The sequence below is a fragment of the Syngnathus typhle genome, linkage group LG3 (genome assembly GCF_033458585.1).
Source record: "Syngnathus typhle isolate RoL2023-S1 ecotype Sweden linkage group LG3, RoL_Styp_1.0, whole genome shotgun sequence".
Taxonomy (NCBI): Eukaryota; Metazoa; Chordata; class Actinopteri; order Syngnathiformes; family Syngnathidae; genus Syngnathus; species Syngnathus typhle.
The window spans coordinates 944,094-965,546 of record NC_083740.1 but is presented as its reverse complement, the minus strand read 5'-3'; the positions used below and the strand labels follow the sequence as shown (position 1 = coordinate 965,546).

Below are 21,453 nucleotides of genomic sequence, written 5' to 3'. Positions count from 1 at the left end.
GTACCTTCCGAACGGAGCCCCGTCAGATCAGTCCAAGATGAGCTACACGATATCTATTGTGTCTTCGGCAGGATCCAGGCGCTGGACGGTAGCTTGTTCTCAGGACTCTCCAAGCTTACCACCTGCGAGCTGTACACCAACCCCTTCAACTGCTCCTGCGAGCTTCTGCCGTTCCTGCGCTGGCTCGCCGCCTTTCCCAACCGGACCAGCGAACGCATGGTCTGCGACGCCCCTCACGGCTTCTCCGGCTACAACTTGCTTAGTCCCAACCCCCGGGCGCCGGCCCAACGGAACGCGCTGCACGTGCTGGGCCTGGTGTGCACCGAGGACGGCAGCAATTCCACCGCCTTCTACATCAACGGTCTGCTGGACGCCACCACGCTGCCGCCGGACTTTTCCCCGTGCGGACTGGACGACTGCGCGTCGGGAACGCCCCCCGACGAGGTCATCTACCACACCATCTTCACCGAGATCAACCCCGTCATGACGCTGAAGCAGGTGCTGCACTCCACGGCGGTGATCACGGTGGAGATCCCGCACCCTTACCGGAAGATGTACATCCTGATGCTGTACAACAACAGCTTCTTCACTGACATCCAGAACCTGAAGTACCAGAGGGAGGATATCACACTGCCCAACCTGAAACCAAACACGGACTACACCTACTGCGTGGCCTCCATACGCAACTCCCTACGTTTTAACCACACCTGTCTGACCATCTCCACCGGTCGCGGAGCCAGAACGGAACGGGTCGCCAATCAGTCGTCGGCCACCCACTACATCATGACCATCCTGGGCTGCCTGTTTGGAATGCTGCTCTTTCTCGGCTTGGTAGTCCACTGTCTGAGACGGAAGAGGATCACAGAGGAGAAGGAGCGCAAGATGAATCGGATCCAGAGGACCCTGATAGAGCTCAAGTATGGCGACGAAGGCGATATCGAGGGCGGAGATGGCGGTGGCCCGGTTTCTCAGAAGCTACCCCCTGGCGGCGACGGTCTGTCAAGGATGCCCTACCTGCCTCAGGGCACCGAGATCGATCCCTACCAGTTGCAGGAGGTGCTGGAGACACCTGCGCACAAGCCCGCCAAGCTCAACTACATGGAGGTGAGAGGGTCCGCTGTGGAGAGGGAGCGGGAGATGTCACCCCAAGCCAACCCTCAGGGTTCCGTGGCCGAGATCTCCACCATCGCCAAGGAAGTGGACAAGGTCAACCAAATCATCAACAACTGCATCGACGCCCTCAAGTCCGAGTCCACTTCCTTCCAGCAGGGCATCAAGTCCCCTACCTCAGCGGGCGGGGGGGCCGTATCCACCGCCGAGCCGCAACTGGTGCTCCTCTCTGAGCAGCCGGGAGACCGAGGGGGCGAGTTTCTCTCCCCTGTCTACAAGGGCGGGCGAGGGGGCCAAGGCTACCATCATTCCTTGCAGCGGCACCATAGCATGGAAGCCCCTAGCACGTCCAAGAGGCCCAGCACCTCCTCGTCCCCTGGCTCGACCAGGAGTCCCCGTTCCTTCCACTCAGAGGGGGCCTACCACGCTTCAGAGAGTCGCTACATCGAGAGGAGCTCGCCCAGCGACCGCGCCGTGGAGGAACCGGTCCGCGCGGTCAACCCGGCGGCGGCCATCCTGCGCGCCGAGGCCCAGAGGATCCGGCAGTATCACGAGCACCGCCACTCGTACCCGGGCTCCCAGGAACTGCAGCGCCATCCGCAGATTTTGCAGGAACTCCACTACCATCCCGGTGGACGCAAGCCCTCGGTCCTGGACCCGCTCACCCTCGGCCGACAGGCCAAGCAGAGAGAGCTGGCGTACTCCCAGCTGGCCCCGCACTACGCCCTGTCCCCCCAGTACCACAACCTCAGCTACTGCTCCAGCCCGGAAGAGGATGAGGAGGAGGAAGAAGAAGAAGGGCTTCTGTGCACCCCCACGTTGGGCCTGTGGGAGCGCTTCAAGCTGCACCGCAAGAGGCACCGGCAGGCGTCCATGGAGGACGAAGGCTACGTGGCGGCCGGCCACGCGCTGCGCCGAAAAGTTCAGTTTGCCAAGGATGAGGATCTGCACGATATTTTGGACTACTGGAAGGGGGTTTCGGCCCAGCAGAAGGCCTGAGCTGAGCTGGCACGACACTGTGGAAGACCTGTAAATAGAAACGCCGCATAACCAGGAACCCAAGAATTATTGAAAACAAGGAGTAGGAAAAAATAAATAAAAATCATAACTTAGATTATTTTTAATCTAATGGAACTCATAGCTGAAACATATGTAGCTGTTTGTATGTTTTCACAGAGGAAGGAGAAAAGCTTAACATGGCAGCCTAGCCTACTTTTTTAGGATCTTGTGTCTAGGGAACCAACAAGGACCGTTTTCCGAGAGACATTTTAAAGGACTGGACACAATTTTAGAATGGGTTGCCAGGCAACGTTAGTGTCCCCTTCCCCCTGCAAGCCACTCAACTTTCTATTGATGCGTTTCCACAGGGAACAAAAAACAGGTACTACTTCTAGTACCTGGCTAGTACCAACTACCGGCCGGCACTATCAAGTGGATTCGTCATTTGCCACGCCCAAATTACGGCGCCCAGTTTGAGTCCCTGGTTTTCCTCTCTTCCGACTGCTGAGTTGGCTTTTCAGCACCTCAAAACTGCGCCATCAGGAAGATGTGGCGAGAAAGGGGCCAAAGTGAGCAGCGTATAACGTGCCAAATGTTCCTTCGGACTTGCCAAGCGGTTTTCTATACAGAATTTAAAGATTTGAGAAAACAAATATGTTACTATGATTATTATTATTGATATGGATTGTTCTTATCTTCTTACTGTTCCTATGATTATAATCGTCAATTGTTTGAATGTGGCAAAGGATGGGATGGAAGAGCGCCCCCTTCCTACCTGGAGGACTTCAACGGAGGATACAAAACGGTTCTCGAACATTCACTCTATATTTGCAACAGATGTTTTTTGAAATGTTTCAGACTTTTCTCCCAACACCGAGTTAGCTAGTTAGCTCAAGTTTTTTTGATTTTAAAAAAAAACTTCAAATGAATGTCTTTAATTCCCACAAAATTTTAAAAAAAAAAGTGGGAAAAAAACTGCACTGTTCAAAAATTCAAAAAAACTTTTGAAAGGGAAAAAGAGCTTGGAACTCTCCGGGGGGAAAAAAAAAATGCCGTAGCTCCACTGTGTCTCATAGCAACAGCGGCGTCCTGTTGTCTAAATTGTATTTCGTCCTTGCTTTTTCTTGTTTTGTCTACTACGTTAAACATTTGGTTCCACTGTGGTGCCGTTGTGCCAAACTTGACAAATCATAACAATTCTACACACAGACACACACACACACGCGATTTGCCAAATGTGAAATTGCACAAGAAGGCGTCACATTTCCAAGCAGCCAATCATCCTTAAGACCAAAGTACTGTGCTAAAGCAATTGACAAACCCTCAAAGCCCCACACACACACACACACACACACACACACATTGAACACACACAGAAGCAAACGCAGGTGAATGTATTCTTTGCCAACAAGCGAACGGAAGGAGTTTTTCAAGAACATAAAGGCTCGATTTGCCCTGGCAGACTTGATTGAGCATTTATGATCATCAACGTTTAAAGAAAAAGTTTTTCCCTCTTCCTTTTATTTGGAACAAGTGGAAAAAGTTGTTGTCAATAGCGATAAAGTCGAGGGAAAAGATGTTTGTGCAAAAACGGCGAAATGAGCGTGTTCTCACGAGAATGTGGTCGTCGTCAATTGGAAGGACAAATCAAATCGAGAAATACAAAGTGATTCATTTTGCACATTAGGAAGTCAAAATGTGTGTGGGGGGGGGAAATATAAAAAGAAAGTTCACATTGTAGTGATGGGCAGAGGCGTTTGTTTGGGCTGTCAGGGAACTTGCTAATGTTTAGGTTGCTCTCGGGGTTCTTGCTAGCATAAGGGTCTTAGCGTTAGTGTCAAGGTTCTTGCTAGAATCAGCAACATTGTTGGGCTTCTTGTTTAGGCTTAGGGCTGCTGGAAGGCTTCTTGTGAGCTAGCTTAGCTTTGTTGTCAGGATTGTTCTTGCTCGGGTTGGGCTTGCTAAAATCAGGGTTTTGCTTAGGTCAGCAACATTGTTGGGCTTCTTATTTAGGGTTAGGGTCAAAGTTCTTGTTCGCTAGTTTAGACCTAACTCACTAGCTTAGCTTTGTTGTCAGGATTATTTTGGATTGCTCGGCTTGGGCTTCGTGTTTGTGCTCTTTTTCTGAAGATTCTTTTTAGGCTCCAGTTGTGTTCAGGTTTTTGGATGGGATTCAGGTTGGGCTTTGGGTTTTTGTCAGGCTAGGGCTCGGTGCAGTAGCTTCTCTGATTGGTTAGCTAAGTTTTTGTCTGATTCTGACACTTCCAGAAAGAACATTGTTTGGAATCTTTTCATATTTCTTTGTCTACACTGAGGCTCAAGGCAATGGAGTGACTTTTAGTTGAGAATTTCAGTCTACCATTGTGGCCTACTTTAACTCTTTGTGCCAACCTGTACGAAATTCTCCTGAGAACACGTTGACAAGAAAGGAAAGGCAAATTGTATTTGTTGTTTTTTGTGGGGTGGGCGGGGTCACAAAGCACAGTCGAAGGCGGTGGCAGCCGGATTGTGGCTTCAACTCAACAGCAGCCTTAAAAAAAAAAAAAAAAGGAATCTCTTGTGTTTCTAGTCATCTTTTGTTTTCCCAACTGGACTGGCTTTCCTCCGACTGCCGTTTTATAAGCGCAGCGCCAACGTTGCCATTGCAGCCGCCTTTCGGTTGGACTCTCAGAGGTCATCGGCGACAAAAACGGGAACGCCTCGAAAGCGGGACTGGCCAGATCCCGTTTTGACGTGGGACACGCTGTGAATTCCTCGGCAAAGAGACTCGAGTCTGTCGGACGCTTTCATTTCTTTCTTGTTAAACGATTCAAAAGAGCACAATAAAGATCGACGTTACTTTACTCACTCGCCTGCCTGCCTGCAATCATTTGTACCGTCCGGTAAGGTTCTGCTATCTTTTGAGGGGGACACGCTCACATCCACAAAGGAAAGTTTCGACAGGTAGGAGAAGAAGAAGTGATGGGTCATCCCGCGGGCCTTCGACTCTCCTCCTCTGTGGGAAGGAAGAAAGAAGAAAAGCAGCACCTTAAGTGTCGGGATGCATTAAACATGGGGTGGAATTGCAGCTCACCATTTAATGGCTGGGAAGGAGGATGTCGTTTTAAACAGGACTCGCTGAGGGCATGTGTGAGTGCGTGTGCACAATGCTTGCAGCTGAGAAAGCTGAGCAGCTTTGTGGCGGCTGCTGAATATTCAACAGCTAGCACGTTAATTATTTCGAAGCGAGCTGATGACCCGATCACAGAAAGATAAGGAGGCGGCACACCTCAATCAAGACCTGGCTTCTTTCTGCCCTCAGCTGACAAACATCTTTTAGAAACTTTTTTTTTTTTTTTAAATAGTCTTACTATACATGATCATTTATTTACTACTACCATACTTTGAAAGCTTAAGCCCAAATTCCAACTCTACCTTAACCCCAATTTGAAACCCTAACCCTGAAAGGAGAGTTTTGAACATAACAAAAACAGTCCATGGACAATTTCTAAAATTCAGGCAAAAGAGATCAAGAATGCCACAAAAAGACACATTTATGGAAAAGTACTAAAGAAATGATTAGAAAAAGTAGAGGGGAAAATAAAAAGTAAAAATAATCTTACAAATTTCACAAAAAAAAAAGCCTCAAATGTCTGAACTAAATATCGTCATTCCGATATTTTTGCAACGTCTCACCTGGTGCAATAAAGAGAGCACCGACGTCTGCTCGACTTTAACGTTTATCTTACGGGAAAGCTTTCAAAGTCAGAAACTAAAAGAGTGTACCAAAGGCGTCGGTCAGGTCATGACAGTCTGCCGCGCAAACAGGTCGATGGTCAGGGTGGACGTGAAGACGGGGATGCTGTTCTGCTGGTGCAGGTGCAGCGCCACCAGATCGCCCAGCGTCCGCGTGTACGCCGTCTCCATCAGCTCTATGCTTCCCGACAGACCCTGAAACAAACAAAAAAAAAACGTGACGTGTGCAAGATGGAAAAAAAGTATCTGAAAGAAGTAAAGCGGGATCGCTCGGTCAGGCGTCGAGCGTCTCCCGGGGGAATCGTCAAGATGGCGTCTAAATCTGCGCGGATTAATTAGACGGAGCAGCTAGGGGCGATGGAGTGGAGAAGAAAGCGATGAGGGAAACCAAGGATGGAGTAATTAAAAGATCTCGTCAAGGAAGGAAGGCAAGAGGGAAGGAGACATGGCGCTCACCCGGGGAGCCCAGCGACACGTCTGGAACCGGTTGCCACGGAGACCACTCTTGCCCCCCTCAGCAGACGTCGCCTAGCATGTTACATTTGCGTGCAAAATGACAACGCGGGGCCCATTAAGGTCAAGGGTCATCGGGACTGAACGTTGTCTCTTGCGTCTCGAGCCAAATGACAAGCTGGCGATTTGCTGCTGCTTTGTGGCACAGCATACTGCCCCCCACAGGATTGGGGTGAAACTGCATCACACGAAAGATTTCACGTCAGCGGAATGGCAAGAGCCCCTTTCGCGCTTGCCGGGAATTATGCCCAGGTGCTAGCTCGGGGTCAAAGGTGGCAAGTTGGCGTTACCTTGGACAACTTTTCTGGCAAATGTTTTCATTTGAAAAGAAAAAGCGCCGCCACGCCATTCCGCCGCTCTTTTCATTTGTCTATCCAATTAAAGGAAATCAATACTGCCTGCCTTGAGGTGCAAGGCGGGGCGGGGCTTATTAGTGACCTCATCCAAGCGAGGCGCCATCTGCCGCCTGAATGCTAATGGCGCTCGCCCCCCCCCACGGCTTTAATTGGATGCATGCATGCAAAATGCAGACGACCTTGTCTCAATTTAAACGCTGATTTTGGCATTCAGGAAGAGCCATTTTGCACAATGTCGGAATCAGCGCCTCGCCTTTCCATATTCATATCGCAATCACCAAATCTCCAACCATGTCATCACGGCGAGCATTTCAACTGGAGCGCTCCGAGCGGAACGTGGGTCACGCATGGCCAAGCTGAGGCCTTTGATCGTCAGACGTGTGGCCAATGAATAGGGATGAAAAAAAAAATCCGATTCTGGTGCCTTATTGCTCCTAATTAAGAACATTTGCAAAGAGTTTCAGCGGAAAGTCACTGGAGTCGTGTCAACGTATCTCGACAAAGCCTTGAACCGCTTGACCGCGTTTATCCGCTTTTGGCACTAATTAGACATATCGAGCTCAGTATTTCCTCCATAAAGGTCCAATTAGCAAGCCAAGGGCTCTTGTTATTTTTTTTGGACCTGCATAAGGAAGCAAGTCTTCTTTTAATTGGCTGCCTTGTGATCAATACGGCCTGAGCCCATACGCAATCTTGACTCAAAGTCTCGGCCTTGAATTACAAATCAAAGCTTTGATTAAGTCTTAAGAAGTCATTCGTACCCCACGACCAAAAAAAAATCTGTTCTCAAACTATCGGTGCATATTTATTAGAGGCCTTTTCAATATGTGGACATTTATTTGAGGGTCCCCGCATTCAATTAGCGAATGGAGCATATTGGACGTTTATGGGACTCTTGACGTATGGTGGCGCAAAGAAGAAGGGCCGCTAATTAGCCGGCGCCCGTGAATGTTTTTCATCAGCGGCCGTCAAAGGCGAGGACGTCACCCTTTACGGCTTGTTAAACGGCAAATAAAGCGTGGCAAAAAAGGCTGCGGGTAATTCAAAGTTTGTGGAACGACGGCGATTTCGTCGTTAACCTCCCGGTGGACAGGTTGTGTTGCCATGGTGACTGTGGACAAACACTAGGGGGGGCCTGACAACTTCCTGTCAGGCGGCATCAGAGTCAACAAGGACATTTCCCTCGGAAGGTTTTGTAGCGCGACCAGCTAAAAATAAATCATTTAAAAAAGAAAAAAAAAATGTAATGCCGCTGGTGTATTCCCATCAGCGCTTTGGTGGCATTTCTTATTGATGTTTTATGATTAAACAAACCAAATGTTGTCATTAGCCTGCTGCTGCTGCTGCGTGTTGACCTTTTTGCAAAGCTGCGCGGATATTTGGATACAACACACATGCACACACACATCCCCCGTTTTGATGCGTCTAAACGGGCCTCGTGTCAATAATTTACTTTGGAGATTTTGGCTCTTACCTTCGGCGCTAACTGCCACGGAGGGAGGCTTTGATTTGTCAACTCAAGCCCTCACCGTCGCCGTGACGTCCATATTTGACCAGTCAGCAGATAGGTATGGAAAAGGGTCTTGAATTGGCTCATTGGTCAAATTCTGGTGTGCAATCTACCAAATGAGTTGTGGCGTTGCCTCCTTTTGAATTTGAGAGCAGCACAGCGTTTGAGTAAAAACAGTCGTTTTCTCTGCTTTTGGTTCAGAAACAAATGTTTTTAGCGGCACATTTTAAAATGGCCGCCTCAGACCGGTGGAGCATGATAAAGTGCCACCTTGCAAAATGGGAATCAACAGAAGGAGATCAAACCCGCACGCTGCAGTACGTCATGTTTTATTCTCCACCCTGACTCGGTAAAAGTGGCGGGGAGAAAAACAAGTCTAAAAAGAAGCAATAACAAGAGACGCCACGGACCCGGGGCTCGGCGTGCTTCTATTGATTTGCTCATTAAATAATAATAGAAAGAAAGAAAAAAACAGTGCGCGGCAGCAACAAAAGTCAAGATGGGAGAGAAAAAAAAACGTTCACTCTCTCCATTTCCTCCGTTGTACCTTTTCCCGTGGCTCCGTAATACAGGGAGGAGATGGAACCATGAAAACAAACACGCACCAATTTAGAGGCGAGAAGTGGGAAGCAAATGCAGAAAAAAAACAAAAAAGCATCCGATGGCAGTTTCCCGCGCACGTACGGACTGGCGAGGAAGCCGAGGCACTTAATAAAGTGCACGTTATGAGCGCCGAGCGGCCTGCCTTAATGACCCACCTGCGTTTGATCGACCACTCGGGAGTGATTAAGCGGCGCATTTAAACGGCCGACGACACACCTTGCATTCGTTCCGAGAGGTGCGCGTCAAATCACATTACCCCATTGAAATGAACACAATTGTCATGAATCCGTTCCAGCCACCCAAAACAAAAATCTAAAATATTCAAAACAGTTATGACATTCTTGATTTGGGTCAAATTAACCTTTGTGTAAAGTCATGCCGTCACTTTGAAACTTGCGAGAAGGAAATCAGTAGCTGGCACAGCGACATGTGGTTTATCTCCCTGATTAGCAGAAGCTCATAAATACCTCATCACGCATGCTAATCAGACGTCTCACCTGGGGGGGCCGCGCTAAAAATACTAAGATGACACACAGCGGCTCCTTTTTTTTTTTTACCTCCACAAATTAACACTCCATCCACACATTTATCCACTGACACGTTGCCGGGTGAAGAATTTGGCAGAAGAGAAAAACAAATGGCAAAAATTGGATGCCAACCAAAGGTGAACTGGGCCCAGGTCCAAGCGGGCAAATGACCCGTGGCAACTTCTCGCTTGGGCGAGATGCCGGCGTGATTTAAACCGATCGAGATGTCGGAGCGGTGTGAACGACGCTTAATAGAGCTTGAGTTTCCAACATAAAAAAAAAAAAAAAAAAGAGAGAAGCAGCATCAAAGATTGTCCGCGCTATTAGCGGCAAAATGAAAAATAACCTCACGCGTACATCCGATTGTTTACTAGGCCGCGTTTGCCTGAAGCGCCCACGGCGGCAGTTTGACTTTGGATCTTAATTAGCATTTCCATTGTATCCTGTGGGAATTCTTTTCCATAATTGGGGGAATAAACAGCGTGTGTGCAGCGGCGGGAGCAGGTTAAACAGCTTACACCACGGCGGGGATTTGGGTGGCGTTGTCTTGACGGGAATATTAGCGGGATTATCCCGCGGCCCCCGTGGCTCGCTTGAATAACGCTTGGATCCTATTTGGGACACTGGCGCACTTCATCTGTTGTTTGTCATGGCAATTAGTCCAAAGGTTTCCGCCGTTCAGGGTGGGCGGATGTTTTTGGAACGATTTTCAAAGTGGTTTCGGATCAAAAGTGTGTTTTGGGACTTACAGTCTTAATAAAGCTAATTATGTTTTGGTACTATTCAGGGATTTTTTACTCTTTGTGAATTCACATGTTGGTCATTGCGTACGTGTCAATGTTGTACTATTAGCGGAACACACCTCGGCGGAGCCATGGGCCACCAAGTGTGTGTGTGTGTGTGTACTCTCACGGTCTGCAGAAGGCGGCCTGAATACTAAACAGGATAGCTGAGTGTGTTTTGCATGTGTGTGTGTCTGCACATCTGTATGCATGTGGTCGGACAGAGAGGGGAGGGGCTGAGGGAGAAGACACGAACACGTACAGCGTAAGAATGTGACGCTGCACACTTATGTGGGCTTTATGAGTCCGTGTGTGCGAGCGAGCTTAATAAAAATGGACAGTGAATTATCTCTCGTGGCAGGTGGATCGGGCGCAGACGCGCGCGCTCTTCATTAGTGATGATCTCCAAGACACGGTCGTTCAAGCGCCGAGATTAAATTCAACGCCAATCCAAACGCTGTTACTAACTAAAACAGCAGCACCAAGCGAAGGAGAGTACTGAAGGAAAAACAAAGGTGTGTCCGGCCCAATCCAGTTGCTTTGTTATAGTTCAGGCTATTTTTAAAAAACATTGCCGGGGTCGCGCCGACCCGGTTGATTCGTCGTAATTAAGGCGGCGGCGTTTGCTCAAAGGCAAAAGGACTCGGCGCACGGTGTACGGAGCCGGTATCGATTGATACCGGTCTGCCCGGCAACACGCTCACACACACAGAAAGAAGGAACAGAGTGTTGCCGTAGTGTCGCTGCACGGCTGAGTGGGACACAAAGCAATAAGGTGGCCTCATTGGCTGGCATCGCGCAAGGTCAAAGCGTTCTCTGTCCCACCTTTTTGAAGACCAAGCAGTCCTCCACGTGCTCGGCGTAGACGGAGATGAGCCGGTACTGATTCTCAATGGGGATGTCCAGCTGGTAGCCGGTCAAGATGTAGCAGACGGTGCGGAACTCCTGGATCTTCTGCTTGAACACCTCCTTCAGACGCTGGTTCTTCAGCTCCGACGCCTTGATTTGCTTCAGCAAATCTGAGATGGGGGGGAAATTTCTTTTTAAAAAAACATGCGGAAGATTAACAGGTGCTTCTGATCGGGGCAGATTTTGGCCAAAATGGCTGCCTTAGACTAAACTGTACTTTATTTTGGGCACGCTGGAGACCTTTCAGTCCAGTGAAATCGGTCAAACTGGATCAGGGGCTAAGTTGCTAACCAAAACAGCAGCGCCGACAAGCAGAATGTTGCGGGCATGTTGGAAATACTTTCTGTCACATGCTACTCACCCTGGACCTCCTTGGGCGGCGGCAGGTTAAGTTTGGCCTCCTGCAGGGCGGCATCCACGTGGCCGCTCTCCTGCCCTTTGCGCACCACGTCGCGGAGGCGCTCCACTTCCTCCCGCAGGGCCTCGAACTCCTGCTGCCGCTGCTGCTTGGCCACGGCGGTGGGGTTCATCTTGAAGTTAACCACGCGGGTCTTGACGGAGTCGTAGTCGCCCTGAGGGACGCCGCAGATGGTGACAAATCACTTCATTGCGACCCCTGCCGTTATTTGAATAACACTACACTGATTGGACACGGAGGTCGGGTCCAAATAAAGATAAATACGATGCTTTTAACTCAACAATGCAGAAAGCAAGCCATTTGCTCTTTTTTCTTTTCTTCCTCAAGCCAAAACAACAAACAAGCAAATGAATCTTAACCACCGCCGCGCAACACGAGAATCAAATTAGCTCCGCTTGCACGCAGCCGCTGCGAGGCAAACTGAGGTCAAGTGACGCGTCGTAAACGATCATTTAGTTGGCGACGGGAAACACGAGTGCAGAATGTAGCGGCGGATGCGCGAGTACCGATGCCAAGTATCGATACCTGGGACAAGGTATCTGTACTGTTTACAAAACAAATTAGGTTACAACAATCCTGAGATGGATTCAACAAAACCTTTGAGGCAAGACGGAAAAAATGTTGTCGACTTTTCAAGCTAGCATGAGCCGAGCTGTTTTTGGCGGCGTTACGTTAAAGCCAAACGGATGTAAACAGACGGCGGCGTGAACTACGGCTTCATCGGGTTATCTCGTCTCATCTCGGCGCGGGGGTTGGCTTGACGCAATCCCTTGCAAGGGCAACAATTTGCTCCCGGCTCGGAGCCTTGACGGAAAACAACATGAAAGACAAAGCGGGGAAATGTTCCGTCATATTGCATCTGGGAAGTGGAATTAGGAAGGAGGGAGGCAAAGAGGTGTGAAAGAGGAAAAGCTTGTTTTCATTCCGCAACGCCTTGTCGAGAAAGGCGCTAGTAGGACGGCTTTGGAAAACATCAGACACGATAAGTCTGACGTTGGAAAGATTGAAAACAATTTAGCCGAACAAGGGCTGAGCTGAGATGAAGCTAATATCACAAACACTTGAGTCCTGAACGTGAAGGATTTAAAAAAAAAAAAAAAAATACATTTGGCTTTTTCAATGAACCTTAACAGGCTCTTTTTGTAAATATAGTCCGAGCGTGTTCTCAGGTTTGGTGGAGCGCACGTAGCAGAAGGTTTCCATCTTTAACGACCCAAACGTTTATGGCGCGGAAAATATCAACGCTTTCGTCTTCGGTGAACCGAACGCGTATTCTTGTAAACATTGACGGCAATCTCGTCCGCAGTGAACCTCGTTTATGTCTTTGCAGGGATAAAAAAAATAGACATCTTGTGTTTCTTCAGTGAACCGAAAATCAAACACGGCGGAGACGCTCGGTTGAATGTCAACATGTGGCCGCTGACGTGCATTCATTCCTGCATCCCTCTGCCCCTCCCACCCAGTGAGCGCGGAGAATTGAAATGGGGGCGCATCTCCGAGGAGCCGACCCGCTCAAACCTTTGCCCATTTTCACGGTAATTGCCTTAAACGTGTTGGTCATGCCCGAGAACACACAGATTCCTGGCACGGTGCCGAAAATTGAAGCCGAAACGCTGCCTCTCGCATGTTTCATTATCGCCTCGGCGGGGGACGAGGAGGACCCGATGATGAAAGGCCTCGCGTGAGGACAATTGGAAACGAGGAGGGAGCTTAGTTAAGTGGGGCCCGAAGCACATCGAGAGCGCCGATTGTCGGCCGCTGCGATTTTCTATGTTGATGTAGCCATGAAGCAATTCAGAGAAAAAGGTTCTTGCCTGGAGGTTGTGCCTCTCCAGTCTCATCTCCAGCGTTTCCTTCTGCTCCTCTAAACGCTGCCGCTCCGCCTCCAGAGCTTCAATTTTCTGCCTTTAGAAAAGAAAAGTGACTTTTAGGGGAATGACTCCGCCCTCAGTGACCGCCGGACGGCGAGCTACCTGAGCATGGTGACCTCCTCTTTGCTCACCGAGGAGCCGCCGTCTGTCGAGGCCTGCAGCTTCTTCAGAGAATCCAGCTCAAACTCCATCTGGAAAAGAAGGGGGGGGGGGGGGAGATCAGTTTTTTTTTTTTTTTTTCCCCTTCATTAAAATTTTTTTTTTCCTCCATCCGAGGTGCGCCCCGAGACTTTGTCCACATCTCTGCTCTGACAATTATCCCCCATTTCCATTTGCCTCCTTTCGCTGACAGCATGTGCGGCTAATCTTCGCCGAGACAGAGAAGTAATTACCGCTCTGGCAGACAGGTGGATTTCACGCGTCGACAGCGACTCGCCGCCGTCTTGACGTCTCCCCGGCAACGGAGGGGGCCATTAAAAAGTAGGAGCGAGCGAGCCGGTCAAAGACGAGTATGTGCGTCGAACTCCGTGTCGCCGTTCCGCGAGTTTCGTGTTTCAATTCAAGTGAGATGAGAATTTTTAATTTTTTTTTGGCTGCGCGGTTGATATTTTTAGTCAGCGCTTGAATATAGGCCACGTTTTCCACGCGGCAAACATCAATCAAGCGGCGAGGTCAAGAAAAAGCGAGCGGCGTGACAGCATTGCTATTCCGGCTTGTTTACTAAACGGGCTTGAAACGTCTTTGAACGGGAAACTGCGTGGATGACCGACTTACCGTCTGAAGTTGCAATTTGAGAGTGGCGCTCTCGTCCTGCGCTTTGGCCAGCTGCACCTGAGAACACAAAACCCACGTTAGATGAGATCACGGAGCTCGGCCCTGTGGAAACGTGATGTCACACCTCCATCTCCGTGTTGAGGTCCTGCGTCTTGTGCAGCAATTCATCCGCCTCCTTCAGACGCTTGGCGAGCTGCGGCGAATGTTCGGCGGGCGCCAGCTCGCTGTCGTACGACTCCAGGATGGAGCGCATGCCGTCGCGTTCCTGCAACACACACGCGCATATTAATCTCCCCGGAAATCTCCTCGCAGAGAAGGTCGCGACTTGGACAGCTAACATTTGTGAGAGAAAATCAAGTGTGTCTTGTTATTTGCTATTTCCCTGATTGGCCTGCCACTTGTCGGCAGTTGGCGCCTGGCAGACAGGCAAAGGCTTTTTTTTTGTTTTATCCCCCTTCAAATGAGGAACTGGCAGCTGACGAGAGGTGTCGGGATCACTTGTCACCGGGACTCCAAACGGGAGTGGATGAAGGCGCCTTGCACGACGCCGCATGTCACATCGCACATACGAGGCTGTGCTTGTTGTCGGAAATGAAAAGATCTGATGGGCTCTGTCGAAATCCTGCACGCCGGCGATTTAGACTTGAACATTGCGACTGTGGCCAATCTGCCAGAGGCACGTCTGCGCCGATGTGGGAGCGGTCGGTCACTCATTTTTCCAAGATGAAAAAGCTTCCCCTCCCTTTTCATACGACGCGGTCGCCGCCGCCGCACACTTCAGTCTCGACGAGCGAGAAAACAAAGTGCAGAGAGAAGCAGGCAAAGAAAAAGTCTGCGCTTTCTCAAGTGTCACTCACTGCGACGCCGCATCTCCAAATAGCTCGTCGCTGTCACTGTTTGCGAAAAATAAAAAAACTGACAGGATATTTTATAAGCAGATGTAGATAAATGTACACATTCACATTACGGGTCTTTGTTTCGAGAAACATTTTGGACCCTTATTCTTTTTATTTAGCTTTGACCGCATTGTACAAACGCAGGAAGTCACACTTCAAAAATTCTGTTTAATGCCCAGCGTGTCCTCAAAGCGAACCTCGGCAACATCAATGCCTAATGGCTCTGAAATGGCTCCGGAGAGACCAGCCGGCGGCCTCATGGTGTCGGAAAAACAAAAAAATGATTACTATAATCAGACACTGATGAGGCCCGCCAGCGAATTCTAATTACAAGGTGTTGAGGTCGTGTAGCAACAAAAAGGGAGATGGGGGAGAAAAAAAAAAAAAGCGAGACGGAAAAGGGACGTTTAGAGGTCGGGTTCCGACAGCTGAGCCCCGCTGGCTATTTACCGTCCGTTAAGACGCGTTTCATCTAAATCAAAAATCAGTCCGATAAAGACCGAAAAGCTCTTCATTTGAAACTAAATAGAATCAACAAAAGGCAACGGGGAGGACGCACCGATAAAAGCCTCATTAGCATTTTCATGGATGCCCGCAGGCTGGCGAAAAAGATGGCGGACAAACTTGGGCCTGACCTTGTTGCGTTTGTCTGAAATGAGACTTGTTGTCACTAAAAAAAATCTTTTGGAGAGGTGAACTGAAAATTAAATCAAATGATGGGTGCTGAATGAACCAACTGCAAACCATTATAAAAGAATAATAATTGTACTAATACTTCCTTGTGGCAATGATGTTTTGTTGTTGTCGAGCAGTTCTGCATTTGCGCCTTTTAGAATGACGGCCAAAAAGTGACTTTTTATTGGCACTGTAAAAGTTGAAAAGTCAGTGGACGGCAATGACTCAAGCTCTCCTCCTCCTCGTCTTCCTCCTCCTCTTTAGCGTGCCCACATTTTGCCTTCAGTCACGGCCTCAACACGTTTTTTTTTTTTTTTTTTTGCGGTGGGCCGGAACGATTTTCCAGAGCGTATCAAAGTATCCATTAACCGAGGCGCTTCCTTTCCCTCACGAGAGTCGCCGGCACGCCGGGGGCTTGTCCCGTCAGACTTGGGGAAGAAGTGCAAATTGACTTTCCCGTCCGAGTGGGGTTCGTTTACGGCTCTGTGACATTTTTTTTTTTTATGCGTTCTGATATGACAGAGTACGACCACTCCATTTGGTGTCAATTTGTCAAACTGGCGCCAGGGATTATTTATTTATTTTACTTTTTTTATTTGTTTTATTTGTCAAAATGGTGCCAGGGATTATTTATTTGTCCATTCATATTTAAATTCTCTCCAGCAATATAGCCATGATACCAAAATCAGATTTTGAAAAAACCCACGTGGCCACTGCGGTTTTCCGTTGGTCTTTGTTGAGGTGTGAGATTCTCGTCCATACCTTGGTGAGTAGCATCAACCTCTTCTGCAGCCGGCGCAGGAGCACCTCGTGGGTCTCGCGCTTCTTCTGCTCCTCCAGCGTTTTGCCGCGCTGCTGCAACAGCTCCGCCTGCAGCTCGGACAGCGAGCGCTCCATGCTGCGAACGCTGAAAAGGGGAGGAGGAAACGTGAGTCTGTGAAATTGGCTACACTTTGGAGCAATGTTTCCGCCGTGGCCCGACTTCTCCAATCTCGCTTTCACTCTGGCGAGTTCAGTGGCGCGACGAGACAAGGCAACTTATCTTGCCTCCGATTGCACTCTGGCATCATCCCCAAAAAGCTTTGGGGATCGATGAGAAGGCCCGAGAACAAGTCGCGCGTCAAATCCTCTCCGAGATGAAATGCGGCGCTGCTGCCGGCCAGGCCTGATCAATAGGACGCTAATTATACTGGGGGATGGGGGGGGCGCTCCCCTCCCTCTGCCCATTCTTCTCTTTGTAATATTCCGTAATGAAGCCCATACGTCGAGCGGCGGAGATGCTTGTTAGCTAATGAAAGCTTTCGGAGGAAGCGTGCGCACGCACGCGAGCCTCCCCGCAGACTTTCACCTCGGCCTAAGGAGGGCGCCGTTAATTACGACGACTTTCTCCTTCTCGTCTGTTCCCGCACACAATTTACAGAACGTGGGAGCACTTTAATTAACTCGGTGACAATTATAGAGTTGCCCGAGATACTGGATGTGTGTGCGCGGGTTGAGAGGAACTGCGGAGGTTACCGGCTGCTGAGTGTGTAGTTCTGTTCTTTCAGGGCAATTTCCTTCTGCTGGATCTGAATCACCTCCCTGGACAGATCCTCGGGTTTCCTGTAACAAATAACGGTCGGATCAATGCCAAAACGTTCGCCGTGTTGTCTCGCTGGGAGAAGGCGGAGTTAAACCCCGCCGCCAAAACACACACGCCACGACGCAGAAGGTCACATTGGTAAAGCGAGGCTGAAAGGACAACCAGCGTAGCATTAGCGTTGGAAGGTGGCACGGCGTCGTGCAAGCGTTTTTTTTTTAAAGCTCAGTAAGAACATGGTTACGATCTGGAGTTAGATAGGTTGGTCAAAAAAAAAAAAAAATCAATAGGGCAACGGTCGTCAAAGCATAAAAATCTCGGCGGCTCGGCCTTCAAATCTAATCAATAGGTTGACGCGATAAGAATCGGAAAAATCATGAGCAAATGACGTGGACCATCTCGAGTTGTAAAAAAAAAAAAATCAATGGCGCTCCTGCTTGGCTTGACTTGAACGCTCGCCTCTTCTTCACATCACGTCAATCCCGCCGGGGCCGACGACAAATGACAAAGCTGTTGAGTTTGAAGTTTGGGGCGAGGAGGGGCTGGATTTATGCCGCTTGGCTTCTTTGCGTCGGGGACCAAAGTAATCTCATGACTAAAATATGAGGCGCCGTGAATCATAGGACGGAATAACTACAGCGATTGCGCACAGCCCTGAGCGGCGGGGATCGGCGCTCGGCCTCAAAACAACACGCCGGCCTCGGAAAATGCACAATTTATTACCTCTGCATTACTTCCCCTCTTTGCGAAAAAGCTACTTCCACAAAAGATGGAAAGGGAACAAAAAAAGAGATAAATTTGGATTTCAGGGCTATTTTTTTTCAATACGAAGGCAAATTTGTGTATGAATAATGCATGAACCCTGGTGACAAAACTCAAGTGTGTGCAGAAGATGGATTTCTATCAAAGTTTGCCCTTGGTGGATATGCACGTGCATGCTAGGCAACCAAAACATGAGCTTCAAAACCAGTTTGTGAGCAGAAAAGAGCATTATGAAACGTTTTTAATTAATCATATAAAACGTGCAGTCAAACTCAATCAATCCGCCCTAGCAAGACAGCTAATTGCTTGTTTGCAAAGCTCAGCAGCACTGTCGGGACAAGCCCATTTGAAGAAGAGGCATCGTTCGCTGGCGCCGTCGCCCCGGGCCCTTTCTAAATATTTATTTGCCGCATTAACCTTTCGTGTTGAGCCTCAGTCATGCGGCGGGGCAGTCTGTGTTTATTTTTTGCTTTAATCCGCAGCACAGAGGCGAAGCCAGCCGCCGACACGGGAAGAGATCGTCGGAGCGCTCCCGCGGGGAGCCTCGATCCGACCGGGGCGAGCCGGGCTCCGCCTGGTCCGTTACAAAAGGTGACGGATGGAACCTGAGTGACGCGTTGCCCTCACGTGCGACGTAACTGATGCGAGTCCATTCAAAGTGAAACGTGCTCTTGCTTCCTCGCGAGTGGAGTGAGTTACGCGGTTCGCCCGAGGTTACCTTCCATTTAGCATTCTGTTTGCATCACTGTCACACTTAATCACGGAGACGCGCTGGGTACGTGTCAAGGGCGGCTCGCAGTGTTTTATCATCTGTCAAATCTGCTCGGCTGCTCAAAAGGAAACATGCAATCATTGCCTCATTACTTGTTTGGACTGGGAAGCGCCGAGACAAACACCAGGCAGGTATTTAACACACACGCACACACATTGCGATACACCAACAGGCATACGATTAGAAAGTAAGCCGTCCTTGAAAGAAAGGGTTGTTTTGGAGAATGACCACAGCGCCACCTAGAGGCCTATTGTTACATGACACTGGTTCCTTGATGGAAACCACTCCCCACTGACCTGATGTTGAGTCCAGTCGATTGGCCGAGATTCTCCCATGCTCTGACCTTCTCGGTCAACCTCTGTGTGATGAACAACCAAACAAACGCAACCATCATCCTTCTTATGGTGACTGAAACGCAGATTTATTTTTCTTACCTCCTTCTCCAGTTCCATGTTGACTAAATCTTCTTTGGTCTTGGCCACGCGTTCCAGCTTCCTCTTAAGGCCCTCCGCCTCCTCTTTCAGAAGGCTGCAATTCTCTCTCCTCTCTCTGCATTCAGAACGCAAAGCGTTTAGAAAAAAAAAATGACGTGCGGGTATTATTTTCTTCGTTGTCCTCGCTCGCTATCTACTGAAGTATGTGTGAAAGTTAGCCAGTGCCTGCGTCTATCCTTGACAGCAACGGATGCTTGACCTGAGGAAAATGTTCTCCTCTCTGAAGCGCTTGAGCTCCTTCTCCAGGTCGGGCACCCTGCTGGCCTCCGACTTGATGCTCTTCACGATGGCGAAGTCCTCCTCCTGGAGAGCGAGACGCCTTTCTAACTCCTGGGGCAGAAAAAAAAAAAAACATCAAACACACAAAATGGCAGGCGGTCGCTTTGCTGGCTTCGGTACGTCTACCTTGATCTTGATGACATGCTCGGAGCAGGTGGACTGCGCCGCTTGGAGTCTCTGGCACATCTCAGACATCTCCTGGTAGTTCCTGATCAAAAAGGACCAATCAGGCGAAGGCGCCAGCTTGTCACGTCCATTTTGTGTTACAATACCTGCGCTGTAAATCCAGCTGCTCCTGCAGCGCCTGCTTCTCCAACGTCTTTGTGAAAATGACAGAGTCCTGGTTCTGGACCTTCTGTTTCAGCTCACGGATCTCGTCCTTCAGGCCGATGACGGTCTGACGACAGGCACGGCGGGGAAACACCAAACGTTTTGTGAGGCTGCTCCATACAGTTCTTGCATGTTTGTATATCATCTGCATGTTTCTCGCCCGTGGGTACCTGGTTAGCCGTGTCGAGTTGGGCATCTCGCTCATCCAGCTTCTTGCCGAGGCCCTCCAGGTTCTTGCCGAGCTCTCGGTTGGCTTCCACTTGCTGGGCCAGCTTCTTGACGGCCTCCGTCTCGCGCTCCTCTGACTTCTTGAGCCGTGACGCCATTTCGCTGTTCTTTTCCTCCAATTGCTACAGCGGACATTTGTTTGTTTTTGTTTGTCAAACTGTTGACTGCAATATTTCAAGCAAGTAGAGATGGACGTGAAGGAACGCTACCTTCAAGTTGCACGCTGTATCACTGGCACTTTTCTCCAGCTCCACGCGAATGCGTTTGTGACTCAGCTCCATCTGCTTCTTCTCCTGATCCAACTCCAGGTAGCGACTGCGCGACTGGACCTTCTCGGCCGCTTCCAAGAACTATGTGGGAAGATACATGTCATGAATGCAAATCCATACACCTGAGTGGTGCTGTGTCACTGCATACATCCATGCTGCGCTTGTACTGGTTCTGCAGGTTGGTCGTGTGCACCGCCGAGGCTCCCGACAACTGGGGCGAACGCCCGGAGCGGCCGATGAAGGAGTTGAAGGACTTCAAGGTGGAAAACATGGTGGTGTCCTCGTCACAGTCCATTGTTGGGAGTCTCTAAAACCAAAATTCTACGTATCAATTTCTGTTGTATTTCATGTGACACACACACACACCATTGTCCTTGGAGTCAATTTAACAGATAAACATTATGCCGGGGAGAGTTTTGCCCATGATTTTTTTTTTTTTTTAAAAATCCAATAACATTTTAGGGCACCAGTTACTCAGTGCTTGCGTCGTCCTTTCATTTAAAAGTTATCTTTTACTCAAGTCATTACTTTTTACATTTAGTTGAGTCATATTACGGTACACTATCCAGCTTGTAAAGTAATTGTAGGCTACTTGAGTCCAATTTGTTCCTACTCTTCCGACCTCTGATTATTTCAGGAACGTCCCAATATTCCTGAACAATTTCGTCATACTTTGGGGATTAAACATGCACTGAATGACAGCGACTCGTGGACATTATGAGTGATGAGAAAGTTACAGGCAGACTTTCGAACGCAGCTCTTGTTTTTGTAGCCAAATGTTGTCTCATTTGGATGAAGTATGCTAAAAAGACACAAACATGCCGAAAACAAGTTAAATAGCCTTGGTCGTCTATGCATATATTAGGAACAAAATACAATGAGGTCTTTATAATCCTTCACGTACCGTCTTCACTTCACCGTGGTTTTGTTTGTGATGAGTTTATTCGGAATTTGCTGCTGGAAATTGATGTTATCTTGCTAGCTAGGCTGAAAGCTAGCTTCAGGATAGCGCGTAAAAATCTCTCATGCTGTTTGGCTCACACCAAATGTCGCGAGAGTTTA

The 21,453-nt window shown here is 49.0% G+C and overlaps 2 protein-coding genes across 5 annotated transcripts in view; one reads left to right on the top strand and one right to left on the bottom strand.

Annotated features, from left to right (window-relative positions):
- elfn1b (extracellular leucine-rich repeat and fibronectin type III domain containing 1b) overlaps positions 1–3,127 on the top strand; it is a 15,446-nt gene extending 12,319 nt beyond the window's left edge. For both annotated transcript variants that reach the window (XM_061274356.1, XM_061274357.1), the window contains one exon: positions 72–3,127. In XM_061274356.1, coding sequence (XP_061130340.1) covers positions 72–2,109 — 2,038 coding nt within the window. In that variant the 3' untranslated portion in view covers positions 2,110–3,127. The remainder of the gene's footprint in view (positions 1–71) is intronic.
- Positions 1–21,453, bottom strand: part of mad1l1 (mitotic arrest deficient 1 like 1) — a 26,134-nt gene extending 4,681 nt beyond the window's left edge. The window contains exons 1-20 of one of the 3 annotated variants that reach the window (XR_009713897.1): positions 21,296–21,453; positions 20,540–20,698; positions 20,332–20,472; positions 20,065–20,244; positions 19,837–19,961; positions 19,691–19,772; positions 19,485–19,615; positions 19,226–19,340; positions 19,088–19,149; positions 17,194–17,280; positions 16,441–16,585; positions 14,232–14,372; positions 14,108–14,164; positions 13,436–13,524; positions 13,277–13,367; positions 11,406–11,616; positions 10,961–11,154; positions 5,875–6,039; positions 4,958–5,104; positions 1,996–2,137 (exon numbers count right to left, since the gene is read on the bottom strand). Coding sequence is in view for 1 of the 3 variants with exons in the window: in XM_061274358.1 (XP_061130342.1) it covers positions 5,887–6,039; positions 10,961–11,154; positions 11,406–11,616; positions 13,277–13,367; positions 13,436–13,524; positions 14,108–14,164; positions 14,232–14,372; positions 16,441–16,585; positions 17,194–17,280; positions 19,088–19,149; positions 19,226–19,340; positions 19,485–19,615; positions 19,691–19,772; positions 19,837–19,961; positions 20,065–20,244; positions 20,332–20,472; positions 20,540–20,686 (2,151 nt within the window). In the remaining 2 variants the exon portion in view is untranslated. Of the gene's footprint in view, positions 1–1,995; positions 2,138–2,206; positions 5,105–5,874; positions 6,040–10,960; positions 11,155–11,405; positions 11,617–13,276; positions 13,368–13,435; positions 13,525–14,107; positions 14,165–14,231; positions 14,373–16,440; positions 16,586–17,193; positions 17,281–19,087; positions 19,150–19,225; positions 19,341–19,484; positions 19,616–19,690; positions 19,773–19,836; positions 19,962–20,064; positions 20,245–20,331; positions 20,473–20,539; positions 20,699–21,295 lie in introns of those variants that run through there. The other 2 variants (XR_009713896.1, XM_061274358.1) reach the window with 2 other exon arrangements.